Source organism: Diplotaxodon limnothrissa, linkage group LG3 (assembly GCF_057381915.1).
Source record: "Diplotaxodon limnothrissa isolate DT_005_m linkage group LG3, D_limnothrissa_male_GT1.1, whole genome shotgun sequence".
Lineage (NCBI taxonomy): Eukaryota > Metazoa > Chordata > Actinopteri > Cichliformes > Cichlidae > Diplotaxodon > Diplotaxodon limnothrissa.
This window is the reverse complement of record NC_140598.1, coordinates 2,913,763-2,940,387: the sequence shown is the minus strand read 5'-3', so window position 1 is coordinate 2,940,387 and position 26,625 is coordinate 2,913,763. Positions and strand designations below refer to the sequence as shown.

The 26,625-nt window shown below is 43.5% G+C and overlaps 2 protein-coding genes and 1 pseudogene across 2 annotated transcripts in view; all 3 read left to right on the top strand.

The window, feature by feature from the left end:
- Positions 1–26,625, top strand: part of LOC146634286 (NLR family CARD domain-containing protein 3-like) — a 612,463-nt gene that overhangs the window by 354,987 nt on the left and 230,851 nt on the right. The gene's annotated exons all lie outside the window — the stretch shown is intronic.
- Positions 5,908–6,672, top strand: LOC146634291 (acyltransferase PGAP2 pseudogene; annotated as a pseudogene).
- On the top strand, positions 18,521–21,004 carry LOC146634290 (protein DVR-1-like). Its single transcript, XM_085350418.1, has one exon. It carries the CDS (start codon positions 18,676–18,678, stop codon positions 19,852–19,854), a length of 1,179 nt encoding a protein of 392 aa, XP_085206544.1. The 5' UTR covers positions 18,521–18,675; the 3' UTR covers positions 19,855–21,004.

The following is a 26,625-nucleotide window of genomic DNA, read 5'->3' as shown; positions in this document are numbered from 1 at the left end:
TGTCTTTTATCAAAGAGTCTGTCAGTCCTCCAAATTCACATGTTTTACTCCTGTTCTGCAGCTCTGTGACATACTGATCTATTGTCTCCCCTGTCTTCTGTACACATGTGAAGAATCTGTGCCTCTCAAATGTCACATTTCTCTTAGATATGCAGTAAGCCTCAAACTTCTCCATTATTTTATTCAGCTTCATTCCGTCACCATCAGTAAACGTGAAGTTATTATAGACTTCCAGTGCCTCATCACCCACTATATGCAAAAACACTGACGCTTGCTTTTTATCACTTGCCTCGTCAAGTCCAATTGCTGATAGGTACAATGTGAAACGTTGCTTAAATCTTCTCCAATTTTCAGCCACATTTCCAGTCAACTGAAGAATCGGTGGTAGGTGTAAGCCGTCCATGCTTACGTCGCTAGGTCTCTTTTCTCTCCCTCGGCGAGTTAGCTACACTACGTTCACTGCTAAGCTGATCCGTCGGTACTGCTATATTGTAGTCCGTTACCTTTCTTCAAGTCGATCTTCTGACACCATGTCTTGTTTCTTTATGTTGTTGTGGGTTCTTAAGAATGACACCATTACTCGAAGAGAAGGTATTTTATCGAACTGTGGTTCACATGTAAACAAAGCTTCGCCATCACAATCTACTCCGAGGTAACTCCCGTTGCTCTCTAGCTCCCCCTACAGTCTAGGAGTATTAACAACAAAACATGATACTAGGCAAATAAGGATTTGCTGTTATCATTACACATATGGGGGCATGTTTATACACAAGAGGGCTACAAGCAGAAGGGAAGGGATAAGCTCAGGCGACGATGCCACCCTCTCTTTTTTTTTTAACTCTTTATTTAAAGTAAACAAACTTACATATAAAATGTACATACACATACAATTACATATACAAAACCATGATCACACACCACTCATTAATGAAAAAGGAGAACAAGAAGGAAAATCTAGCATCTGAGTCCACAGAACGCTTTTAAAACTTACAGGTTCAATTCGTTCCAGGGGAAAACTTTCCCAAGTTTCAGGTCCATTGTTCGTCTTCTCCGCTGATCTGTAATGATATGTTTACTCACCAAATCACTACTTATCATCTTTTGTTCCAACACTCCTTTGGCACGGGTTTTCGAAATGTGTGTGTTTATAACACACATTACTAACCAAAAGAGTCCCCTTTTGTCTTCACCCATTTTTTCTTTAAACAAACCATATTTAACTGCTTTAATATTAACATCCACATCATAGCCAATCTCTGTCATCTTCTGCCTGATCTCAGTTGTCCTATAACAATCCAATAGAAGATGTTCTAGGGTCTCATCTTCATCACAGTCTGTCATAGGACATTTCATGGTGGTAACAAAACAACTCCATTGTACCACCGCTCTCACAGGGAGGCGCCCGAGCGAGATGAGCCATACCACGCCTCTCATGCTTTCGGATAATAATTTGTCTTGTATATATATATATATATATATATATATTTTTTTGCCTGTCCCGTTTGGCTCTTTTGCCATCAGAATTGTTGTCTAAAGGCAAAGAAAGATGCCCAACGGATTTACTTTACCAAATTGACCATCCCAGCCTTGCCGTAATGGTCCATTTGATTCACCTTTTATTGTTTATTTTATTTTCACTTGCTGAATACGGGACAGACTTGACTGGGGGAAAGAAGGGGAGAAAGAAAGAAGGAAAGAGAAACAGCTGAGAAGAGGGACGGGGGAGAAGGGCAAAAAACAAAAACCAACAGAATGAGCAGAAAAAAAAAAGAAGAAATAAATAAAAAATGCATATATCAATCACCTGGATCACCTGCTGAGAAAGAAAAAAGAAAACAAGCAGAAGAGAACAAGAGTAATAGAATAAACAACATCACAATGATATATGGGAATATGACAGTAAATACTAAATATTAGTTTCTAAAATTGACGGCGTCTTCATTAATCCCATGCAAACGTACACCTATCTGGAACAACCCTGTCTTGTATATTTTTAACTATTAAAAGATTTTCATCTTGATTTGCATACTTATATTGAATTACACCTTCATTTTTGGTTTCATTAATTTTTTTATAGATATTTTTCATATTATCTTGGAGAATATCCATCCATTCGCTTCCGCTTGTCCTTTTCAGGGTCGCGGGGGGCGCTGGAACCTATCCCAGCTGTCATAGGGCGAGAGGCGGGGTACACCCTGGACAGGTCGCCAGTCTGTCGCAGGGCCAACACACAGGGACTAGGGTCTCATCTTCATCACAGTCGGTCATAGGACATTTCATGGTGGTAACAAAACAACTCCACTTCACCACCGCCCTCACAGGGAGGCGCCCGAGCGAGATGAGCCATACCACGTCTCTCATGCTTTCGGGTAATAGTTTGTCTTGTATATTTTTAACTATTAATAGATTTTCATCTTGATTTGCATACTTATATTGAATTACACCTTCATTTTGTATTCCATTAATTTTTTTATAGATATTTGTCGTATTATCTTGGAGAATATTTAAACCATAATGTTCCCATTGACTTGATAAGTCACCAAACATAAGTCTGTGGTATGGAACACCCGCTCTGGCCCTGCCTCTTTTCTTTTGCCACAATTGCTCTTTCCCTCGAACCCACGGGGCACCCCGAGAAATTGCGCTTTGAGTAATTTTTATAAAAGGAATTCGCAAAACAATCTCTAAGTCTCGGGCTCCCAAACCCCCGTGTTTCCTAGTCTTGTACATAAATTTTCTCTTAGTCACTTCTCGATTGGATCCCCAGATAAATTTAATGCACATCTTACTTATTTTCATTACAGTTGTTCTCGCGGGAGGAAAAATTGTGGCAAGGAAAAGAAGTTTTGAAATTATGTGTGTTTTTACAATATTAATACGCGTTTTATAATTTGTATCTTTGTTTTCCCATTTCATAATTTCCATTTTAATTTCATTTTCTTTCTTATTCCAATTTAGTAAACTAGAGTCAGTATTATCAATCCATATACCCAAAATTTTAATCTCCCTACAAAGAGAGATCATCATTTTAGGTTGTCTGGTCTGATGTCCAAGCCACACCCCTTCAGTTTTGTCTTGGTTCAGTTTGGCACCTAATGCCTGTTCGTAGTGTTGTAATATCTCCATAACTGAAGACAGTTCGTTTTGATTTCTAATTATCACCGACACATCATCTGCATACGCCAAAGCTGCGATTTTATGGGATTTGTCAAGGACGTATCCCTTAATCCGTTTATCATCATTTATCCTTTTCAATAAGGGATTAATTGCAAGGACATATAACGCAGCACTCAAAGGACATCCTTGTTTAACCCCGTACTCAGCACTAAAAGGGGGTGAGAGCTTTCCATTTACCTTAACTTGCACTAGGGACTTTTTATAACTCAATTGAATAATGGAAATAAATTGGTCCGGGAAATTATAAGCTTTCATTACTTTCCATAAATAGGAGTGGGAAACAGAATCAAAAGCTCTCCTTTGATCTAATCCTAAAATGCAGAGTTCTGAATCCTTTCCATTATAAATAATTTCTCTTAACATACTTAAGTTATCCCACATCAGTCGTCCCTTAATTGCGCATGTTTGTTCTTTTTCAATGATAATATCTAATACACCCTCTAGTCTGGACATAATTATTTTAGAAAAAATTTTATAATCTACATTCATTATTGTCAGTTGCCTATAATTGTTAATGTCTTCTCTATCACCTTTCTTATATAATAAACACATAACTCCCTCATAAAACGATTTACCCATTGTTTCTCTTTCTATTCCTTCATTAAAATACTGAGTTAATAATTCAGACAGTTCTTTACTCACAATTTTGTAAAATTCAGAGGGGAGTCCATCCAGACCAGGTGTTTTATCGGTACTAAGTTGGTTAATTACTGACTCCACTTCCTCTCTTTTAATTTTTCCAATCAAAGTTTCATAAATGACAGGATCTAATGGTTCAACCTCACTCAAAAAATTGTTAATAGCGTCGCTGTTTGTAGCTATGGATGAAAACATCTCCGAACAATAGTCTCTAATTACTTGTCTTTTCCCCTCTTCTTTAAAAACTGACTTTCCATGTTTATCTTTAATTGAGACAATAAAATAATTTCGACATTTCTTTTGATTGTTAAGAATCATATAATCACTGTTCCCGTGAAAGTCAGTACGTCGCAACATATTAAATAAAACTTCTCTATTGACTCGATCAATGTCCTCTTTAAGAGACATCATTTGATTTTCCTCCTCCTCTTCCTTCTCCTTCTTATTTCTTAAATATATATATCTGCTCACATCTTCATTATATTTTACATTCTTTGCATGATTTATTTCTCTCGCTTTAAATTTAAAAAATTGACACATACGTCGTTTAAGGAGCTCCCAAAGTTCCGAGAAAGAAGTAGTAAAAATCTTAAGATGTAATATTTTCTTAATTTCAGATTTAACTTCGAACCTAAGTAACTCGTCTGCTAACAAGGATGTATTCAATTTCCAATAGTTCAAAAATTCATGGGGGCAACACGATACTGTTGCCATAACCACCATATGATCTGAAAAGTCTGTTAAAAGAGTGTCATATTTCAGACCTTGAACATTATGTGATATGTAGAATCTATCAATCCTTGTTTTAGTTAATGAATCGAATCTAGTGTAATGGACGGTATGTGGATGCAAGTGCCTGTATAAATCACGGAGTGCTGCTTCCTTACAGACTTTAACCAACAATTTGCTTTCTCGCAGTTCTCTAAATTCAACCTTGGATATTCTGTCAGTAGCTTCAGTAACAATGTTAAAATCTCCACACAAAATTATATTAAAACCAATCTCTAATAAATACTTCAGTTTTTTCAGTAATTGTATCTTTTTCGTTCGTTCGGGTGCATTATAAACATTAATAATACGCAACCTTTGCCCGTAATAACAGCAATCAACAAGGAGGAGTCGTCCCGGTATTATGTCCCTTCTTTTGATTATATTCACCGTATCTTTTTTAAAGAAAATACCCACTCCGTCAGAGCTGTCTTCCCCTATCGATATTATTGAATGGGCAGTGTTCCACATTTTATTTAATTCACATACATCTTCATCACAGTCGGTCATAGGACATTTCATGGTGGTAACAAAGCAACTCCATTGTACCACCGCCCTCACAGGGAGGCGCCCGAGCGAGATGAGCCATACCACGTCTCTCATGCTTTCGGGTAATAGTTTGTCTTGTATATTTTTAACTATTAATAGATTTTCATCTTGATTTGCATACTTATATTGAATTAAACCGTCATTTTTGGTTTCATTAATTTTTTTATAGATATTTTTCGTATTATCTTGGAGAATATTTAAACCATAATGTTCCCATTGACTTGATAAGTCACCAAACATAAGTCTGTGGTATGGAACACCCGCTCTGGCCCTGCCTCTTTTCTTTTGCCACAGTTGCTCTTTCCCTCGAACCCACGGGGCACCCCGAGAACTTGCGCTTTGAGTAATTTTTATAAAAGGAATTCGCAAAACAAGCTCTAAGTCTGGGGCTCCCAAACCCCCGTGCTTCCTACTCTTGTACGCGTCCACTCATTTTCCCGAAGCCTTGTAGAAACACTACTTGGTTCGTGCCATTCTTCCTCACGTTCCTTTCCCTGTGATAAGAGCATAAAATGTAGCGAACAGAGGAGACTCGCTGCTCTTAAAGTGTGTGACTGGCTGTGACGTGGTGCCGCTCCGGCTCGTGATTGGTGACGGGCTCCACGTGGAGCATCGCCCCGCCTCGGTGTGTGCTGCTCATTGGATAAAAGTGCATTGATGTTGCGCGCTGCCGCAAGCCTCTCTGCGATTGGTGCGTGACGAATCCGCCCGCGATCTGCGGAAATATAAGCGAGGCTTTGAGTTGATCGGAGCTAGCCTCGGGAGCCGTGAAGGATGCTTCAGGGGCCGTACAGCAACCTGGACCGGGACCGGCTCCTCATCCGGCTGCCTTTCAAAAGCTTCTCCGTGGGGACGTTTCTGCTGCCGGTGACCGGCTTCATCGCCTGTATCTTCATCTCCCTCTGGTACCACTATGAGGAAGCGACGTACACGCACTGTAAGGTGTCCAACTACCTCCCGTCCATCAGCTCCGCCATCAGCGGTGCGCCCGAGCGCTACATCTGGAGCGGCTGCATCGGGCTCCACTCGGCGCCGCGGTACCTGGTGGCCTTCGCCTACTTCAGCTTCTACCGCAGCCGCTTCGCCGACAGGCTGCCGGAGCTGCTGCTGAGCGGGCTGGCGCTCCTCTGCAGCCTCGCCGAGAACACCGGCCTGGTGATGCTCACGTACGTGTCGTCCACGGAAACCTACAGTGTTCATAAGTACGGGTTCATCACGTTCATAGGGAGCTCGCTGGTGCACATGCTCATTACGTGCTGGCTGTGGTACGTCATCAAGAGACACTACGTGAGACCAGAGGAAGTGACATCATATCACTGGAAGCTGCGTCTCTTTCTGTTCAACATCAGCTGCTGTGTGATCGCTGCCTACTTCTTCAGACGCCACAACAAATACTGTGAAGCAGGAATCTACTCTCTGTTCGCCGCCTTCGAGTACCTGGTGGTCTTCTCCAACATGGCCTTCCACATGACGGCCTTCTGGGACTTCGGGAGCAAAGAGGTGACCGTGGCCACGCCGCTGGAGGACAAACGATACTGAGCAGGAGGGGGCGGGGCGTTAATGCCATTTATGAACTCAAGAGCAGAGAGAGGAGTCTGATGACAAAATTCCAACGACACCCTGACCTTCGGAGCAGGACGGCGTGATGGAGACGTGGACCAGAGTTCTTCTTCTGTTGTTGTTTCTCTACTGTGCCTGTGTCTTTGAATCATCAGAAATGATGCGTATTGATGATGTCACACTTGTTTACAGAAACAGCTGATCAGGGTTTTAATGGTTTTATTTCCACACAGATAAAAACCATCAGAGACTAAATAAATGTGATGGTGATGATGATTTCATGGTGGTGTTCTTCATCCTCGTCGTCACCAGACGTTTAGTTTATTAAAAACAAGAAAAGCTTTTCCAAAGTGGCCGATGAATAAACGCTGAAGGAGAAAGTGTTGGAAATGTAAAGAAATACAAATGAACCTTTGAGTAAAGAACAAAATGTTTTGACAGAAATCAGAGAGGCTCAGACGGTCTGAGCATGTGAAGAGGACGGAGGCGGAGCTGCCGGCCTGCAGTGTTTGTATCTTAAACAATCCTGCAGCACTGCAGCATCGCTAGAAAAATAATTTTGTTGTTGTGGAAATCATCTCAGCCACCATTAATTAAAGTCTGGTTATAGGATATCTTAGGACTCTTAAAATTGGAGAAGATAAAATTCTCCATCAGAGGCTCATCCGATAGATTTTTCTTTTCTTTTTTCTTTTTTTTTTTTTTCTTCACTCACTGGAAACCATTACTTAAATACTTAGAAAAGTAGAACTCTCTCTGTAGTCCACCATATGACAGTGTACAAATTGTTCTGCTATTCCCGGCAGTGGCTGTTCTACCTTATAAGAATGCTTTATTTAAAGATATTCCAGCATTATTAATTTGTTTCAACCGCTGAGCAGGGATTCAGTAATATTAATATTGTTACTACTCTTAATATTTAAGATTTATTAATGTTAATATTAAACTATAAGGATACGCACTACTATCTTATTGTTGATTTCTTGTTCTTGCTTTTTTTTGTATATTTTGTATGGGTTAATTCATTTCCTCTGTAACATATTCATTTTTACATTATTGGGAGGGAGTGGGGGTATTCAGGTACTCATCCCATTTGTTTTTTTTTATATGCTATAAAAAAGAAAAAGATCATTTCTATATGTACCTATGTGTATTATGACAGTTTGGTATTGAAAAATAAAAGAAAACAAAGTGTAACCGGTTTTCCTTCCTCTGTGTCTGGCCATGACTGATTAGGCCCAGCTGTGTTCACACCTGTTACCCATCTCCTCGTTATCCTTCATGTGTGCCCTCTGTTCTTTGTCATGTTCTCCATAGTAGCTGTGCCATAGAGTGTCTTTCATGTTCTCTCAGTTATATCTGGTTATGAGTGCTTCAGTTGCCAAGATCTGAGTTCAAGTTTATCTTTTGTTTGCTTCTTTTAGTGTTTTGTCTTGTACTTTGCTTTATGTAATTACTATATCAAAAAAAGCTGCCTCTTTAAGTTAATATTGTCTCAGAGTCCTGTATTTGGGCCCTACTCTAGCCTCCAGCACAGCTCACCATGACACTTAAACTGTGTTTTGTCTGCTAAGCTGATCTTGAATGATCAACTCTCACAACCAATTTGGTCTTTTATAATTACAACAAAACAAAAGTCCTGCCAATGTCACAAAAAAGGAGGGAGAGATACCTGATAGAAATCAGTTCTGCCCAAATTTCATTAGAACATTGACTTTGCGACAAGAGGGGACAGCATGTTAGACCTTGTTTACTCAAACATTCAGCATACAAGGCTTCACCCCTCCCCCAGATTGGACAATCTTAAATACACCACTGATCTATGCATCAAAACTACAAAAATCACCCGAGTACCAAAGAAGTGCCACTGTTTCCTGCCTCAATGACTACCGGCTGGTGACACTTACACCCATCATCGCAAAGTGCTTTGAGAGGCTGGTATTGAGGCACATGAAAACTCACCTTCCACCAAATCTGGAGCTGCTACAGTTTGCCTACTGCCCAAACCGCTCCAGAAATCATGCCATCTCGTCTGCTGTTCACCTTTCTCTCTCCCATCTCAACAAAAAGGACACGTATGCCAGATAGCTGTTTAATGACTTCAGCTCAGCATTCAACACTGTCATTCCCCAGAGGCTGGTAAAGAAGTTGGACCTACTGGGAATAAACATCACTCTCTGCAACTGGATCTTGGACTTCCTAACTGACAGGTCCCAGTCTGTCTCCATAGGAAATAACACTTCCAAAGTCCTCAGACTGAGTACAGGATCACCACAGGGCTGTGTGCTTAGTCCACTGCTGTTCACCTTGCTAACACATGACTGTACTGCACAGTACAGCTCAAATCACATGATCAAGTTTGCAGATGACACAACAGTGGTGGGTCTCATCACCAACAACAATGAGTCTAAATACAGAGAGAAGGTACAGCAGTCTGTCTTCTGGTGTGGTTCCTGCAAGTTTCAAACATGCACTAGTGCAGCCACTGCTTAAGAAACCTGGCCTTGATCAGAATCAGAAAGGGTTTTATTGCCAAATGTTGAGCAGGTTTATAACATTAGGAAATTGCTGCGGTGCTTCAGTGCAAACATACTGTCATAAATTACGCTAAAATAGACATTAAAATAAAAATAAGAATAAGAATTAAAAGTGCTAAGTAGATAGATATATACATGAGTGCAGGTGGTGATCAGTGCCAAACATTGAATGATGCAGTGAACACAGCGTAGGGTCATGTGTTAGTGGTGGGAACAGTCTTATGGTTACTGTTCATGTGTCCAACAGCAGAGGGGAAGAAACTGTTCTTATGGCGAGAGGTTCTGGTGCGAATGGACCGGAGCCTCCTGCCTGAGGGGAGCAGGTCAAACAGACTGTGTCCAGGGTGAGAAGGGTCAGCTGAGATCCGAGCTGCATGCCCCAGTGTCCTGGAGGTGTACAGGTCCTGCAGAGATGGGAGTCTGCAGCCAATCACCTTCTCAGCAGAGCGCACAACAAAAAGCTGTGGCTGGAAAAGAGAAAGGCGTTCAGAAGCGGAGACAGGGACTGCTGCAGAGAGGCCAAGTACAGGTTCACTAAAGAAGTGGACATTGCTAAACACCAGCACTCTGAGAAGATGCAGCAGCAGATCTCAGAGAATGACTCTGCCTCTGTGTGGAAAGGTTTTAGGAATATCACCAACTACAAGCCTAAAACCCCCCACTCCACTGATGACTTGCTCTTAGCCAACACCCTCAACGACTTTTACTGCCGTTTTGACGAGCCATCAGGCAGCCTTCACACCTCCAACGGCCCCAACAATAGAGACACTTTGGACACTCATTCCCCCACCTCTCCCCCCTCCATAGAGCCATCACCACCTTCAAACACTTCACCTACAACACCCCCCTCCTCACCCCACACAAAAGAGGATTTCACACCACCTCCTCCCACCACAACTCTTCATATTCATGAAGCAGATGTGAGGAAGCAGTTTAAGAGTCTGAATGCTCGAAAAGCTCCCGGCCCAGACGGTGTGTCTCCTGCCACCCTCAGACACTGTGCAAACGAGCTGGCCCCACTGTTTTCTGGCATTTTCAACTCCTCACTGCAGGCATGTCATGTGCCTGCCTGCTTCAAGTCCTCTACCATAATCCCTGTCCCCAAGAAACCTAGGATCACTGGACTAAATGACTACAGACCCGTGGCTCTGACATCTGTGGTCATGAAGTCATTTGAGCGCCTGGTTCTCTCCTATCTCAAGACCCTCACGGCCCCCCTCCTGGACCCCCTGCAGTTTGCATACAGAGCCAACAAGTCTGTAGATGACGCCATCAACATGGCCCTACACTTCATCCTGCAGCATCTGGACTCCCCAGGAACCTACGCCAGGATCCTGTTTGTGGACTTCAGCTCTGCCTTCAACACCATCCTTCCAGACCATCTCCGAGGCAAGCTTTCCCAGATGAATGTGCCTGATCCCATCTGCCGGTGGATCACTGACTTCCTGACGGACAGGAAGCAGCATGTGAGGCTGGGAAAGAATGTCTCGGACTCCCGGACCATCAGCACCGGCTCCCCTCAGGGCTGTGTTCTTTCTCCTCTGCTCTTCTCCCTGTACACCAACTGCTGCACCTCCACCCACCAGTCTGTCAAGCTTGCAGATGACACCACCGTTATTGGACTTATCTCGGACGGGGATGAGTCTGCCTACAGGAGGGAGGTTGAACGTCTGATGTCCTGGTGCAGCCACAACAACCTGGTGCTGAATGCCCAGAAGACAGTGGAGATTATTGTGGACTTCAGGAAGCACACAGCCCCACTCCCCACCATCATCCTGACTGACACCCCCATCACCTCTGTGGACTCATTCCACTTCCTGGGTACCACCATCACCCAGGACCTGAAGTGGGAGCCCACCATCACCTCCGTCATTAAGAAAGCCCAGCAGAGGATGTATTTCCTGAGGCAGCTGAAGAAATTCAACCTGCCAACACGGACGATGATGCAATTCTACACTGCAATCATCGAGTCCATCCTCACCTCCTCCATCACCGTGTGGTACGCTGGAGCCACTATCAGGGACAAACAGAGACTGCAGCGTGTTGTGCGCTCTGCTGAGAAGGTGATTGGCTGCAGACTCCCATCTCTGCAGGACCTGTACACCTCCAGGACACTGGGGCATGCAGCTCGGATCTCAGCTGACCCTTCTCACCCTGGACACAGTCTGTTTGACCTGCTCCCCTCAGGCAGGAGGCTCCGGTCCATTCGCACCAGAACCTCTCGCCATAAGAACAGTTTCTTCCCCTCTGCTGTTGGACACATGAACAGTAACCATAAGACTGTTCCCACCACTAACACATGACCCTACGCTGTGTTCACTGCATCATTCAATGTTTGGCACTGATCACCACCTGCACTCATGTATATATCTATCTACTTAGCACTTTTAATTCTTATTCTTATTTTTATTTTAATGTCTATTTTAGCGTAATTTATGACAGTATGTTTGCACTGAAGCACCGCAGCAATTTCCTAATGTTATAAACCTGCTCAACATTTGGCAATAAAACCCTTTCTGATTCTGATCAAGGCCAGGTTTCTTAAGCAGTGGCTGCACTAGTGCATGTTTGAAACTTGCAGGAACCACACCAGAAGACAGACTGCTGTACCTTCTCTCTGTATTTAGACTCATTGTTGTTGGTGATGAGACCCACCACTGTTGTGTCATCTGCAAACTTGATCATGTGATTTGAGCTGTACTGTGCAGTACAGTCATGTGTTAGCAAGGTGAACAGCAGTGGACTAAGCACACAGCCCTGTGGTGATCCTGGGAGAGAGAAAGGTGAACAGCAGACGAGATGGCATGATTTCTGGAGCGGTTTGGGCAGTAGGCAAACTGTAGCAGCTGAGCTGAGGTGAGTTTTCATGTGCCTCAATACCAGCCTCTCAAAGCACTTTGCGATGATGGGTGTAAGTGTCACCAGCCGGTAGTCATTGAAGCAGGGAACAGTGGCACTTCTTTGGCACTCGGGTGATTTTTGTAGCTTTGATGCATAGATCAGTGGTGTATTTAAGATTGTCCAATCTGGGGGAGGGGTGAAGCCTTGTATGCTGAATGTTTATGTAAACAAGGTCTAACATGCTGTCCCCTCTTGTCGCAAAGTCAATGTTCTAATGAAATTTGGGCAGAACTGATTTCTATCAGGTATCTCTCCCTCCTTTTTTGTGACATTGGCAGGACTTTTATTTTGTTGTAATTATAAAAGACCAAATTGGTTGTGAGAGTTAATCATTCAAGATCAGCTCAGCAGACAAAACACAGTTTAAGTGTCATGGTGAGCTGTGCTGGAGGCTAGAGTAGAGCCCAAATACAGGACTCTGAGACAATATTAACTTAAAGAGGCAGCTTTTTTTGATATAGTAATTACATAAAGCAAAGTACAAGACAAAACACTAAAAGAAGCAAACAAAAGATAAACTTGAACTCAGATCTTGGCAACTGAAGCACTCATAACCAGATATAACTGAGAGAACATGAAAGACACTCTATGGCACAGCTACTATGGAGAACATGACAAAGAACAGAGGGCACACATGAAGGATAACGAGGAGATGGGTAACAGGTGTGAACACAGCTGGGACTAATCAGTCATGGCCAGACACAGAGGAAGGAAAACCGGTTACACTTTGTTTTCTTTTATTTTTCAATACCAAACTGTCATAATACACATAGGTACATATAGAAATAATCTTTTTCTTTTTTATAGCATATAAAAAAAAAAAAAAAACATAAATGGGATGAGTACCTGAATACCCCCACTCCCTCCCAATAATGTAAAAATGAATATGTTACAGTGGAAATGAATTAACCCATACAAAATATACAAAAAAAGCAAGAACAAGAAATCAACAATAAGATAGTAGTGCGTATCCTTATAGTTTAATATTAACATTAATAAATCTTAAATATTAAGAGTAGTAACAATATTAATATTACTGAATCCCTGCTCAGCGGTTGAAACAAATTAATAATGCTGGAATATCTTTAAATAAAGCATTCTTATAAGGTAGAACAGCCACTGCCGGGAATAGCAGAACAATTTGTACACTGTCATATGGTGGACTACAGAGAGAGTTCTACTTTTCTAAGTATTTAAGTAATGGTTTCCAGTGAGTGAAGAAAAAAAAAAAAAAAAAAAAAAAGAAAAGAAAAATCTATCGGATGAGCCTCTGATGGAGAATTTTATCTTCTCCAATTTTAAGAGTCCTAAGATATCCTATAACCAGACTTTAATTAATGGTGGCTGAGATGATTTCCACAACAACAAAATTATTTTTCTAGCGATGAGAGAAGCAAAGGCAATAAGGTTATTTTGAATAGTTGTAGTATGAAGGTTATTTGGTGGTTTTCCAAATATAGCGATATGTGGAGTCGGAATCAATTTTATACCCAATATATCTGAAATTATTTTGAAGAATTGATGCCAAAATTCAGACAACCTAGGGCACGCCCAGGACATATGAGTAAGATTGCAAGGTATCTGTGAGCATCTGTTACATTTATCATCAAATTTATCTGGGTAAAATGTTGACAGTTTTTCTTTACTGTAGTGTAATCTGTGGAAAATTTTAAATTGTATTAATGAAAGTCTGGCGCAACTACAAGACAAATTAATGGCCCCTACCGCTCCATCCCACAACAACTCAGAAAAACTCATATGGAGTTCTGACTCCCATTTCATCTTGGTACTGTTTAAAAGAGATTCACTAGGTGGGGAAGCTAGTTTTTACCCTTTAACAAAGTTTTGGCTCCTGGAAGTACCGTATAAAATCGGATTTAATGAAATTAAAGCGAGTAACTAGTTCGTTAAAACTTGCAAAAACCTCATTTACGTATAGATCATCAGTACCTTAAGATTTTCTGTTTTAGAACATAAAGTCAATCTTTGCTGGAACAAATAAGTGATTGTGGCAGATCGGGGTTGCAAGAGGGAGGGTGAGCCAACCAAAGTGTCAAATTTTTAATGTTTCAGTAACAACTGGGTTGGAAGACCAGTTTAATAGGGATGATTGTGAGGTATCACATGCTAAAGCAAGTAATGACGAGGAACAGGAGGCTTCTTCACTCTGGCACCAATTAGTATAGGGAGACATACACCACAATAATGTATTATACGTGTTAGATGCCCAATAACACAGCTTTATTGCTGGAGGGAAACGGCGAAACAAACTGATAAGAAACTACACTGGGAAGCAATACACTAGCACACAGAGAAGCTCACGGCCATGAATGAGAGAGAATGTGACACTGAACAGAGGGAGACGCAGACATAAATACACAGAGATTTAACGAGGGAGGTGGGAGCACATGGGGAACACAGCTGACACAGATAATCATAACGAGACAGGGCAGGAGCAACACAACATGACACATACTGACGGGAGACTGTCAAAGTAAAACAGGAAGTACACAGAGGCGCAGACAGGAGGAGAGAGGGAGCACGGGGAGAGCACAGACATAACGGGCTGGGGAAAACGTGGAATAAAACACGAGGGGAAACGAGGGCTCACAGATACACAGAGGGGCACACAGGGGGTAAAAGTCACAAAGGGATCATCCATTAAAACATATCCACTGGAAGCCACAATAGACTTTGACCATAAAATCCTTTCAACGTAGCGGCACTTTAATTGTCCATGTAAACGTCATCCAAGCAGCATAATTAATAAGACGCAGCGCAGACATCATTCCAAGAGCGCAGCCAAAACGTTGCACATTTAACCAACATCCATTCCATTCCGTTCAGTGTGTCCTTTTGAAGCATCTCAGCGCTAATGCACAATGTGGCTTCCTTTTCCACAACCAGACATACACAGGTATTCTTACCTGCGCTCCTCAGAATTGCGTCAGGTGTGTCGGTGCTGCTGGGCTCACTCATACAGATGCGCTGCACTTACTTGGCGTCTTTCAGGTTCCTTGATCTGATTTCTTTGATCCTGCTTGCGGCTTGCTTCTCCAGAATGCCGTTTTTTGTTGACTAAAGATGTAGCGACTTCCACAGTCGCTACAGGCCGGGGCTGGAGCCTGCCTATTTGCCTGACGCGCTGTCAACTTTACGCAATAATGCGAGAGGTGGAATTGTTTGCTTGTTTATTAAAGTGCTTTGAGAGTTTACAGAGTAATATCATCAGCTCCTGATTCAGACTCTTACAACGTCACAGGCTCTAATATAACGAAGCGAAACATGTAGTGCAGCGGTCAACAAAAACTACGGCTATCCAGCCCTCCTCTCTGTCAAAATCAAAACCCAGTGAATGACAGACTGACAACGCCCATTTATGTCACCGCTAGCACCCACGTGACTCCCATAACAACCAAACAAATAAAAACCCAGTGATCATCAAAATTCAATACATTCAATTATGGTTCCTACACAAACATTGCATATATATATATATATATATATATATATTTTTTTTTATCATAACTCTGGTTTCACGTGCCTATCAACACAATTTAAAACTGTTATAAAGTCCACACATCAAGTGTACTTGACTCTGCTGTGTGCTGTGTAAATGTGATTTTTGAGCTGGGTGAAATCCGTGAAGCAGAAATAATATTTTATTTTAACATTGCATTGCTAATCATCGGTTGTGGCCAATCAAATTGTATGGTCCGACTATAAATAGTAGCTGCTATTTTGATTCATTTATTTATTTATTTATATTTATTTTTGGTTGATTAAGGCTGTTCGTACTACTGGTATGTTTGTGGAGTCGGATTAACCACAGAGGACGTATTTGATTTCCCGTTTCGGGTCTATTAATAAGTTGTGTTTTTACTCTGAAGGCCTAAAGTAGAGGTGACTGGGTGCCCTGGTGGTGGGATATTCCGTGGTTCGTGATTATTTATGCATTCGCCCACTGGTAATCCAGGCTCTGAATCAGTTAACAGTACACGTGCAAATACATGATTGCATCTTCTGATGTCTGTTTTAAATAGCTGTCAATAAATTCGTTATTTTACTCCCAATCACGGCTCTGGCTCAAGTGTTACAAACCTTAGAAACTATGTAAATGAACAAGAAGGCACTAACTATAGTTATATAGTTCATTTGCATAGTACATAGTATCTATAGATACTGTCTGTGTGAAACTCCCAGGTTGGCGTAGTCGGGTTTCCCCTGTGACTGTAAAGCTTTAAGCTCCCGATCGCCACAACACCATATTTGTGTTTGCAGAATCTGATGGATTCTGGTCAGCTGTACATAGATAATCCTGACAATATACAGTAAACCCGAGTCTTTAAAAAAAACGGAATTAACTGAATTTGAATAAATAATAAACAAATTTATTCACCTGTGTTTGAGCCTCAGGCATGGCACCATGCCCCTCCCATGTTTTAAATGTACGTTAGAATAGCATGCATCATCTTGATGCATTCTCAATCATCCAGGAAAGTAAATCTCCAAAAGTTGATTCTGTTCATCTGGACGTAGCGTTTTGTGGGAGAAACGTTTCGTCACTCATCCAAGTGACTTTATCAGTCTCAGCTAACTGCAGGTTTCCAATCTTATAAACAGTACATTTGCATAATGACTGAAACCAGCCCACTGAAGGAACAATGGGCTGGGAGGTCAGTTCCTTAATCATAATTATGCAAATTCTCATGACCATTGATCAACACCACTGACCAAAACCCACTGATCAAAGACCACTGATCAGTGCATGCATCAACACAATAAGTGAGCGGGAGGAGTGAGGCGTGGGGTCTTCACACACCCCCGTTCTCTGTTCGCCATCTGGGGCAGGGGCTAGCCGTTTGGTCGGTGTCTGGGCTAGTGGGCTGACAAGACTGACACACTTTGTACAGTTACATCATAGTCACTGGTTACAACACATAGTGCCCCTCCCCTGCGACCCACGCACACACACACAGCAGCACTAACGAGGTAAAGTCCCTTCGCATGGTGGTAAAACAGGAAACGTAAAATACGAGCTTTATCGGTTTGTTTGTTCTGTCTCCAAACAGAAACCGTGAAAATCAACAAAGCAGCATTATTAAACATGAAACCTATGACAGAAATATAGGCTACTCATGTGACTCCTCAAACAACTTACACGTTTCTAAGACAAACCAAGATTATTATTATTATTAGTAGTAGTAGTAGTAGTAGTAGTAGTAGTAGTAGTAGTATTATTGTATTGTATATTATTTATTGCTAGTTTCGTTTCGTTTTTGTATGGTCTGGCATAAGCATTTCACTGCATGTCGCACTATGTATGATTGTCTATGTGACAAATACAAATTGAATAAAATTTAAACTTTTAGATTTGATCTAAAATGGACCAGGAGAACAAGTTGATTTGAATAATGTGTTCATTAGTTTGTTCTGTTGCGGTGCATCATAAAGGTAAGCTGTAAATGTAGCACATAAAACACTTTTCAAAAAATAAAGAATTATTTAAAATATTGTCAAACTCTGTTGCAGATTGTTCAGTTAATATATTTAAAACAGATGACGTTCATCACGCTGTACAGATCGTGTTTGATTGTGTGTGTTGGGCATTTTGCACACTTTTGTCACAAATATAAACATTTTTTAAGGAAACAACGACGAAAAGTTTTCATGAGACGGTTGCTTTACTTGCAAAAGATAACAGTGCATATTTGCATGTACACATATGGATGTCTTACAATTTTTCTACAATGTTTTCATCTTATCTATATTGTTTTTATTATATTATCCCTCTGTCCAGCACTTTGAACGACACTTGATGTCTTTTAACTGTGCTATAAAGATGACTTGACTTGACAATAGAGAAACGAGGAAGCGGTGTCCTTTGCGTCATTCTATTCTCATCCATAACCCGCGTATTGGGCCAAAGCCTAGCATAGCCTGTAACATTATTATGAAGGACACATTTTATGAGTGAACTTGAGTTTAAGTGACTAACAGGTTTCTTTGAAAAATACTTTAATAAATATAAATTTCGTAACTGAAGTCAGTGAATTCCATGTTGATGCCAACTGTAATTTCAGGAATAGAAACAGCATGAAGATTGAAGTGTGAGCATAAGATTCAATTTTAAAAACAATACTAAGAATAACAATAAAGGAGCGAGCTCTTGGTGTGAGTGAGTGAGGTGGCTCTGAAAAGAGCCGTTGTTGGTAGGAGAGCGTGCAGCTTAAGCTCTCTCTCCACGGATGCGGCGAGCCAGCTGGATGTAGCGAACAGAGGAGACTCGCTGCTCTTAAAGTGTGTGACTGGCTGTGACGCCGTGCCGCTCCGTGATTGGTGACGGGCTCCACGTGGCGCATCGCCCCGCCTCGGTGTGTGCTGCTCATTGGAGAAAATTGCATTGAATTTGCGCGCTGCCGCAAGCCTCTCTGCGATTGGTGCGTGACGAATCCGCCCGCGCTCTGCGGAAATATAAGCGAGGCTTTGAGCAGATCGGGCCACATTTTCTCTTACTCTCGATGCTACGAAGAAAAGAACCAAAATGAGTGGACGCGGCAAGACTCGGGACTCATCAACAGAAAGTCCGGGCATGACTCCTGTGTTGCTGCTGGCAGTGTGTTTTCTCGGTGCGTGTGCCCTTTCACCCGTGGAGGACACAAACAGGCAGGAGCAGCTCCTCCTGATGTCCCTGGGGCTCTCCGAGAGGCCGAGGCCTGCAGGGAGCCTCCAGCCCCGGCGCCATGTCCCCTCCGCTCTCTGGAGGATGTTCCGGAGGGCCGAGAAGCTCCAGGCTCTGGAGAGCCAGCCCTGCACGGTGTCAGAGTATGGAGTCCGCGGCAACATCGTCAGATACATCCAAGACCAAGGCAGGATGGTGTCTGGCTGGAGCAGCAGCTGTCAGGCTTGCCTGGAGAAGCATCTTTTCTTCAACATGTCCATCCTGCAGCCTGTGGAGATGCTATCTCTGGCTCAGCTGGAAATCAAGCTCCACTGGAAGCCCCTCAGTCCCGTGCAGCTGCTGCAAGGGTCCCAGGCCATTAGTGCCTCTCTTTATAAAGTGATCCGATCGACTTTGAAGGGAACTAATCCTAAGGCGAACCGCAGACTCCTGCTGTCCCAGTCGGTCCAGCTGCAGCCCGAGTCCACCTCCATCACCATCGATCTCACAGCGGTGGCAGAGAGCTGGCGCAAACCGGGGTCTAACTACGGCTTAATTTTAGAGTTGCTCCCTCTCGGACCACACCCGGAAGAGTTCTTTCTGTTTTACCCCGGTAACTCCCTCCCACTGGAACAAGACTTCACCTTCCCGTTGGTTCAGGCCTCACTAGTGGCTGTGTCCCTCAACCCAAATCGGTGTCGGTCCAGACAGAGGAGAAGCGCCATCCACATCCCCGTGACACCCAGCAATGTGTGTAAAGCTCGCCGTCTCTACATCAGTTTTAAAGATGTCGGCTGGCAGGACTGGGTAATCGCCCCGCAGGGCTTCATGGCCAACTACTGCCACGGGGAGTGTCCGTTCCCGCTCAGTGAGAGCCTGAACGGCACCAACCATGCCATCCTGCAGACCCTGGTGCATTCCTTGGATCCAGAGAACACGCCACAGCCCTGCTGCGTCCCCATCCGTCTCTCCTCGATCTCCATGCTCTACTACGACAACAATGACAATGTGGTGCTTCAGCATTACCAGGACATGGTGGTGGATGAATGCGGGTGTCGCTGAAGATGCTGGACGCTTCTGATTGGCCTCCGGTCACCAGATATTATCCTCTGATTCATTCAGCTGCTTTATCCAGTGATGCGAGTCTAGAATTGTTGCTACTGCAATTTTTTAAAGTGATTGTTTTTCAATACGTAATGGAATATGTTTGCAGACAGTAATTTCTAAAGAATTTAACCTATTTGCTCTTATTGAAAGCTTTTGTTTGTCTTTTGTTTTAAGCCTAATGAAATAAAATTAGGAATTTAGTGTTTTTCAGTTTTAACAATGGCTTAAGTGGTCTGTTACACATCACTTGCAATACTGGGCGGCATCGATCCAATAGCATTTTCTGAGTCCAAGACCTAAAAGGGAGTTAAGTTTTGTTTAACAAAAAGCAGATTTTAAGAACTATTTTGCTTTTAATAAGAAAAAAAAAAAAAGCAAGACTCGGGGCTCGATGGCAGCGAGGAGGAGCGAGCCCGGGGAGCCGTGAAGGATCCTCCAGGGGCCGTACAGCAGCCTGGACCGGGACCGGCTCCTCATCCGGCTGCCGTTCAAAAGCTTCGCCGTGGGGACTGTTCTGCTGCCGGTGACCGGCTTCATAGCCTGCATCTTCATCTCCCTCTGGTACCACTATGAGGACGCGACGTACACGCACTGTAAGGTGTCCAACTACCTCCCGTCCATCAGCACTGCTGCTAAATTTGGGACATTTTGCAAAGTCACTTACATCTACGCTTAGTCAACCCCTGTTTTAAGGACAGTAGTGGGTTTGAGCAGGATTCGAACCTGGGCCTCCTGGTCTCAAGGCGGCTATTCCTCCCATTGTGTTCTCAGAGCATTTCATGCGACCTTAAAGCTCTCAAGAATGACATTAAGTTGCTGAACCCTGACCTCTGACGTACAAATTAGTTGGTTTAGCTATAAACTTTGGTGTGTAACTCTGTATGGAGGGAAGAATGTATTGACAGTGGGGGTCTACCTGTCGTATAATGAGTAAAAGCTGCCTCAGCCAGATAAACAGGGAGCCACAGTTAATAGCCTGGGGAGAGGACAGCCCCCCCAGACTAAACAATAGAATTAGAGGAAAACTACTGTGGAGGGGGATACAGGGCAGCCCCGGACTCTCCTCCAGCTGGGATATCCAAAGAATCGGTGAGGTCAAGAAGTAAACCTCAAGGCTATATTTTGAAAAAAAAAAAAAAAAAAAGGAATTCCCAGCATCCTTAACTCTACAGAGCTCCATTAGTTCAAATGTACACAAATCAAATTGGTTGTGAAATTAGTAATGAAATCAATACATGCTAAAATAAATAGCTGTAGGGGTTCAGCTTTGAGTAAAATGTGTCCTTGAAATCACCTAATATCAGCTCACTTGGCCTAGATTTATTCAGGTAAGGTTGTAGAGCATTTTGAGTGGATTATATTGGCTAGGTATCATTAACCTATACGTGTACTTCCACTAAAACAGCCAGTGTAGGCTTTCAAAAAATTAAAATAGAACTCAATATTTCATACAGAGATAATAACATGCAACTATAAATGTAATACTTTCAGTCATATTTGTTGTTTTTTTAATAGAATGTTTTTAAATGTGGGTGATAGCTTTTAAAGGTTTATTTCTTTTCTGATAGTGTTTCATAGTAAAAAAAGAAGTGTTGTGATGTCTTGTACTATGAAGGTATGATTGTAAAGAGCAAACGGGTGAGGTGTTTCAGGTGTGAAGATCCGACTAAAAGCCAAAACAGTCGCCAACGAAATGAAGATGAAAAATTTCAGAGGTGGGCCATTCTGGTGTCACAAATTTATGACAGAGTGGAGAAGTGTGAAAACATCCACGATCACCAACGGATTTCAAAGGGCTGGACTGCTGCGTGATGGAGATGAGGACACCGCCACAGCCCTTCAGAGGGTGTTCGACTCCAACACTGACAACGAGAATTTTTTTGGTTTTGAAAGCCGACACTGGAGAAGAGGACTTTGGTGGTTTTAGTGCGCAGGAAGAAGAGAAAGATGGTGGTGAATGACTGACTTTTCTTCTTGTTAAAGCCATGTTACTGCACCTGAGCCTAAAAGGTAGGCCGAATCGTTTTTTCTGGTGTGCTGTAGGTTATTGTTATGTACTACTACATTTGTTACTCGTTTATAAAGCACAGTACATGTTTCGTTCTTGTAATTACCGGTACTTGTACATAAAAAGTTGTGCAAATATGTACCGGTAACTTGTTTTTCAAAATATTAATACAAGGGATGTGTTCCCAAACAGCCATCTGTTTCCTGACAATCCCCTTTGTGCATATTCTCTTACATATGGTAAGTAAACATTAAAGCACCTGCGGCTTTTAGTCAGGTGCGGCTGATGTAGGTACAAAACAGGATTTTCCCCTGATTTTAGCTTGTGTGGCTAATATTCAGGTGCGCTTTGTAGTCCGGAAAGTACGGCAATTTAATTTCAAGGGGAAATTAAGTCTCACTGAGGTTAAAGGCCAAAGAATAAAAGTGGGTTTTAAGACGCAATTTAAAATTGGACAGTGAAGGGGCCTCTCTAACGTGCAAGGGCAAATTATTCCATCATTTTGGAGCCACGATAAAGAAGGCCCGCTCCCCTCTGAGCTTCCTCCTGGATCTCAGTACCTCCAGGGGCAGCTGGTCAGCTGACCTGGGAGACCGACAGGGTGTGTGGAGATGAAGAAGCTCAGAGAGGTAAGGCGGGGCAAGACTGTGAACATAAGAATTTTAAAATTAACTCTAAAAGACACAGGCAGCCAGTGCAGTGAGGCTGGAACAGGGGTTATATGCTCTATTTTAAAAGTTCCTGTTAGGAGTCATGAAGCAGCGTTTTGGACCAGCTGCAGACTTGAGAGCAATGACTGACTGACCCCCACGTAAAGTGCGTTACAGTAGTCCAGGCGCGAAGAAATAAAAGCATGGATCACTGTTTCAAGGTGCTGCCTTGAAAGAAAAGATTTTACTCTTGCCAGTCGCCTTAAATGATAAAAACTGGACTTCACCACTGCTCTGATTTGGTTGTCCAATTTAAAATCACCATCCAACTTAAAACCACGATCAATAACAACAGGTTTAAAATAAACTTCCAGGGGTCCCAAATCAACAGAGGAGGACTCGCAGGGACCACTGGGTCCAAACACCAACCACTCTGTTTTCTTTTCATTAAAATTTAAAAAGTTTAGAGCCAACCAAGCTTTAATGTCATCTAGGCATGTTGTGAGAGGTTTTATGGAGATGCCACCCTTCTGCTTCAGGGGTAAATAAATTTGGATGCCATTATCATCTAGAAAATCTTTCAGTTGACTAAAAACAATTTTCTCTAAAACCTTGGAAAGTAAAGGGAGCTTGGAAGTAGGCCTATAGTTCGCTAAAACTGTGTGGCTGGTGCACAGATGTAACAGTGATTGCTCAGCACTGCTCTTCCTCTCTGGAATACCTTTTTATTCACTGCAAACCGTTTTATTCTCTGCGGGAGTTTGCTTCATTCATCCTGGCCGCTGTTTACATCCCGCCACATGCGGATGCGCAGGCAGCTCAGTGCGCACTCGCGGAGCAGATACTGCACATGGAGCGGACATTCCCGGACTCTCTCATCATTACTCTTGGGGACTTTAACAAAGCCAATCTGAGCCATGAGCTTCCCAAATACAAGCAGTATATTAAATGCCCGACCAGAGAGGAGAGGACATTAGACCACTGTTACAGCACGATCAGTGGGGCCTATCGCTTCACTCGGACTTTCTGACCACGTCATGATCCTTCTAATCCCCACGTACAGACAGAGGCTGAAGCTCTCCAAACCTGTCGTGAGGACCAAAAAACTGTGGAGCAACAAGGCTGTGGAGGAGCTTCGCACGTGTTTGGAGTCTACAGACTGGGACACAATGAAGGCTGCTTCTAACAGCTTGGACGAGTTTACGGACACCGTCACCTCCTATATCCACTTCTGTGAGGACAGCATTGTGCCATCACGCACCAGGGTGAGTTATAACAATGACAAACCCTGGTTTACTCCTAAACTCAAAAAGCTGTGGCTGGAAAAGAGAAAGGCGTTCAGAAGCGGAGACAGGGACTGCTGCAGAGAGGCCAAGTACAGGTTCACTAAAGAAGTGGACATTGCTAAACACCAGCACTCTGAGAAGATGCAGCAGCAGATCTCAGAGAATGACTCTGCCTCTGTGTGGAAAGGTTTTAGGAATATCACCAACTACAAGCCTAAAATCTCCCACTCCACTGATGACTTGCTCTTGGCCAACACCCTCAACGACTTTTACTGCCGTTTTGACGAGCCATCAGGCAGCCTTCACACCTCCAACGGCCCCAACAATAGAGACACTTTGGACACTCATTCCCCCACCTCTCCCCCCTCCATAGAGCCATCACCACCTTCAAACACTTCACCTACAACACCCCCCTCCTCACCCCACACAAAAGAGGATTTCACACCACCTCCTCCCACCACAACTCTTCATATTCATGAAGCAGATGTGAGGAAGCAGTTTAAGAGTCTGAATGCTCGAAAAGCTCCCGGCCCAGACGGTGTGTCTCCTGCCACCCTCAGACACTGTGCAAACGAGCTGGCCCCACTGTTTTCTGGCATTTTCAACTCCTCACTGCAGGCATGTCATGTGCCTGCCTGCTTCAAGTCCTCTACCATAATCCCTGTCCCCAAGAAACCTAGGATCACTGGACTAAATGACTACAGACCCGTGGCTCTGACATCTGTGGTCATGAAGTCATTTGAGCGCCTGGTTCTCTCCTATCTCAAGACCCTCACGGCCCCCCTCCTGGACCCCCTGCAGTTTGCATACAGAGCCAACAAGTCTGTAGATGACGCCATCAACATGGCCCTACACTTCATCCTGCAGCATCTGGACTCCCCAGGAACCTACGCCAGGATCCTGTTTGTGGACTTCAGCTCTGCCTTCAACACCATCCTTCCAGACCATCTCCGAGGCAAGCTTTCCCAGATGAATGTGCCTGATCCCATCTGCCGGTGGATCACTGACTTCCTGACGGACAGGAAGCAGCATGTGAGGCTGGGAAAGAATGTCTCGGACTCCCGGACCATCAGCACCGGCTCCCCTCAGGGCTGTGTTCTTTCTCCTCTGCTCTTCTCCCTGTACACCAACTGCTGCACCTCCACCCACCAGTCTGTCAAGCTTGCAGATGACACCACCGTTATTGGACTTATCTCGGACGGGGATGAGTCTGCCTACAGGAGGGAGGTTGAACGTCTGATGTCCTGGTGCAGCCACAACAACCTGGTGCTGAATGCCCAGAAGACAGTGGAGATTATTGTGGACTTCAGGAAGCACACAGCCCCACTCCCCACCATCATCCTGACTGACACCCCCATCACCTCTGTGGACTCATTCCACTTCCTGGGTACCACCATCACCCAGGACCTGAAGTGGGAGCCCACCATCACCTCCGTCATTAAGAAAGCCCAGCAGAGGATGTATTTCCTGAGGCAGCTGAAGAAATTCAACCTGCCAACACGGACGATGATGCAATTCTACACTGCAATCATCGAGTCCATCCTCACCTCCTCCATCACCGTGTGGTACGCTGGAGCCACTATCAGGGACAAACAGAGACTGCAGCGTGTTGTGCGCTCTGCTGAGAAGGTGATTGGCTGCAGACTCCCATCTCTGCAGGACCTGTACACCTCCAGGACACTGGGGCATGCAGCTCGGATCTCAGCTGACCCTTCTCACCCTGGACACAGTCTGTTTGACCTGCTCCCCTCAGGCAGGAGGCTCCGGTCCATTCGCACCAGAACCTCTCGCCATAAGAACAGTTTCTTCCCCTCTGCTGTTGGACACATGAACAGTAACCATAAGACTGTTCCCACCACTAACACATGACCCTACGCTGTGTTCACTGCATCATTCAATGTTTGGCACTGATCACCACCTGCACTCATGTATATATCTATCTACTTAGCACTTTTAATTCTTATTCTTATTTTTATTTTAATGTCTATTTTAGCGTAATTTATGACAGTATGTTTGCACTGAAGCACCGCAGCAATTTCCTAATGTTATAAACCTGCTCAACATTTGGCAATAAAACCCTTTCTGATTCTGATCAAGGCCAGGTTTCTTAAGCAGTGGCTGCACTAGTGCATGTTTGAAACTTGCAGGAACCACACCAGAAGACAGACTGCTGTACCTTCTCTCTGTATTTAGACTCATTGTTGTTGGTGATGAGACCCACCACTGTTGTGTCATCTGCAAACTTGATCATGTGATTTGAGCTGTACTGTGCAGTACAGTCATGTGTTAGCAAGGTGAACAGCAGTGGACTAAGCACACAGCCCTGTGGTGATCCTGGGAGAGAGAAAGGTGAACAGCAGACGAGATGGCATGATTTCTGGAGCGGTTTGGGCAGTAGGCAAACTGTAGCAGCTGAGCTGAGGTGAGTTTTCATGTGCCTCAATACCAGCCTCTCAAAGCACTTTGCGATGATGGGTGTAAGTGTCACCAGCCGGTAGTCATTGAAGCAGGGAACAGTGGCACTTCTTTGGCACTCGGGTGATTTTTGTAGCTTTGATGCATAGATCAGTGGTGTATTTAAGATTGTCCAATCTGGGGGAGGGGTGAAGCCTTGTATGCTGAATGTTTATGTAAACAAGGTCTAACATGCTGTCCCCTCTTGTCGCAAAGTCAATGTTCTAATGAAATTTGGGCAGAACTGATTTCTATCAGGTATCTCTCCCTCCTTTTTTGTGACATTGGCAGGACTTTTATTTTGTTGTAATTATAAAAGACCAAATTG

What these genes read in the sequence shown, in the direction of transcription:
- LOC146634290 (XM_085350418.1), top strand. Translation starts at nt 18,676, where the DNA reads ATGAGTGGACGCGGCAAGACTCGGGACTCATCAACAGAAAGTCCGGGC.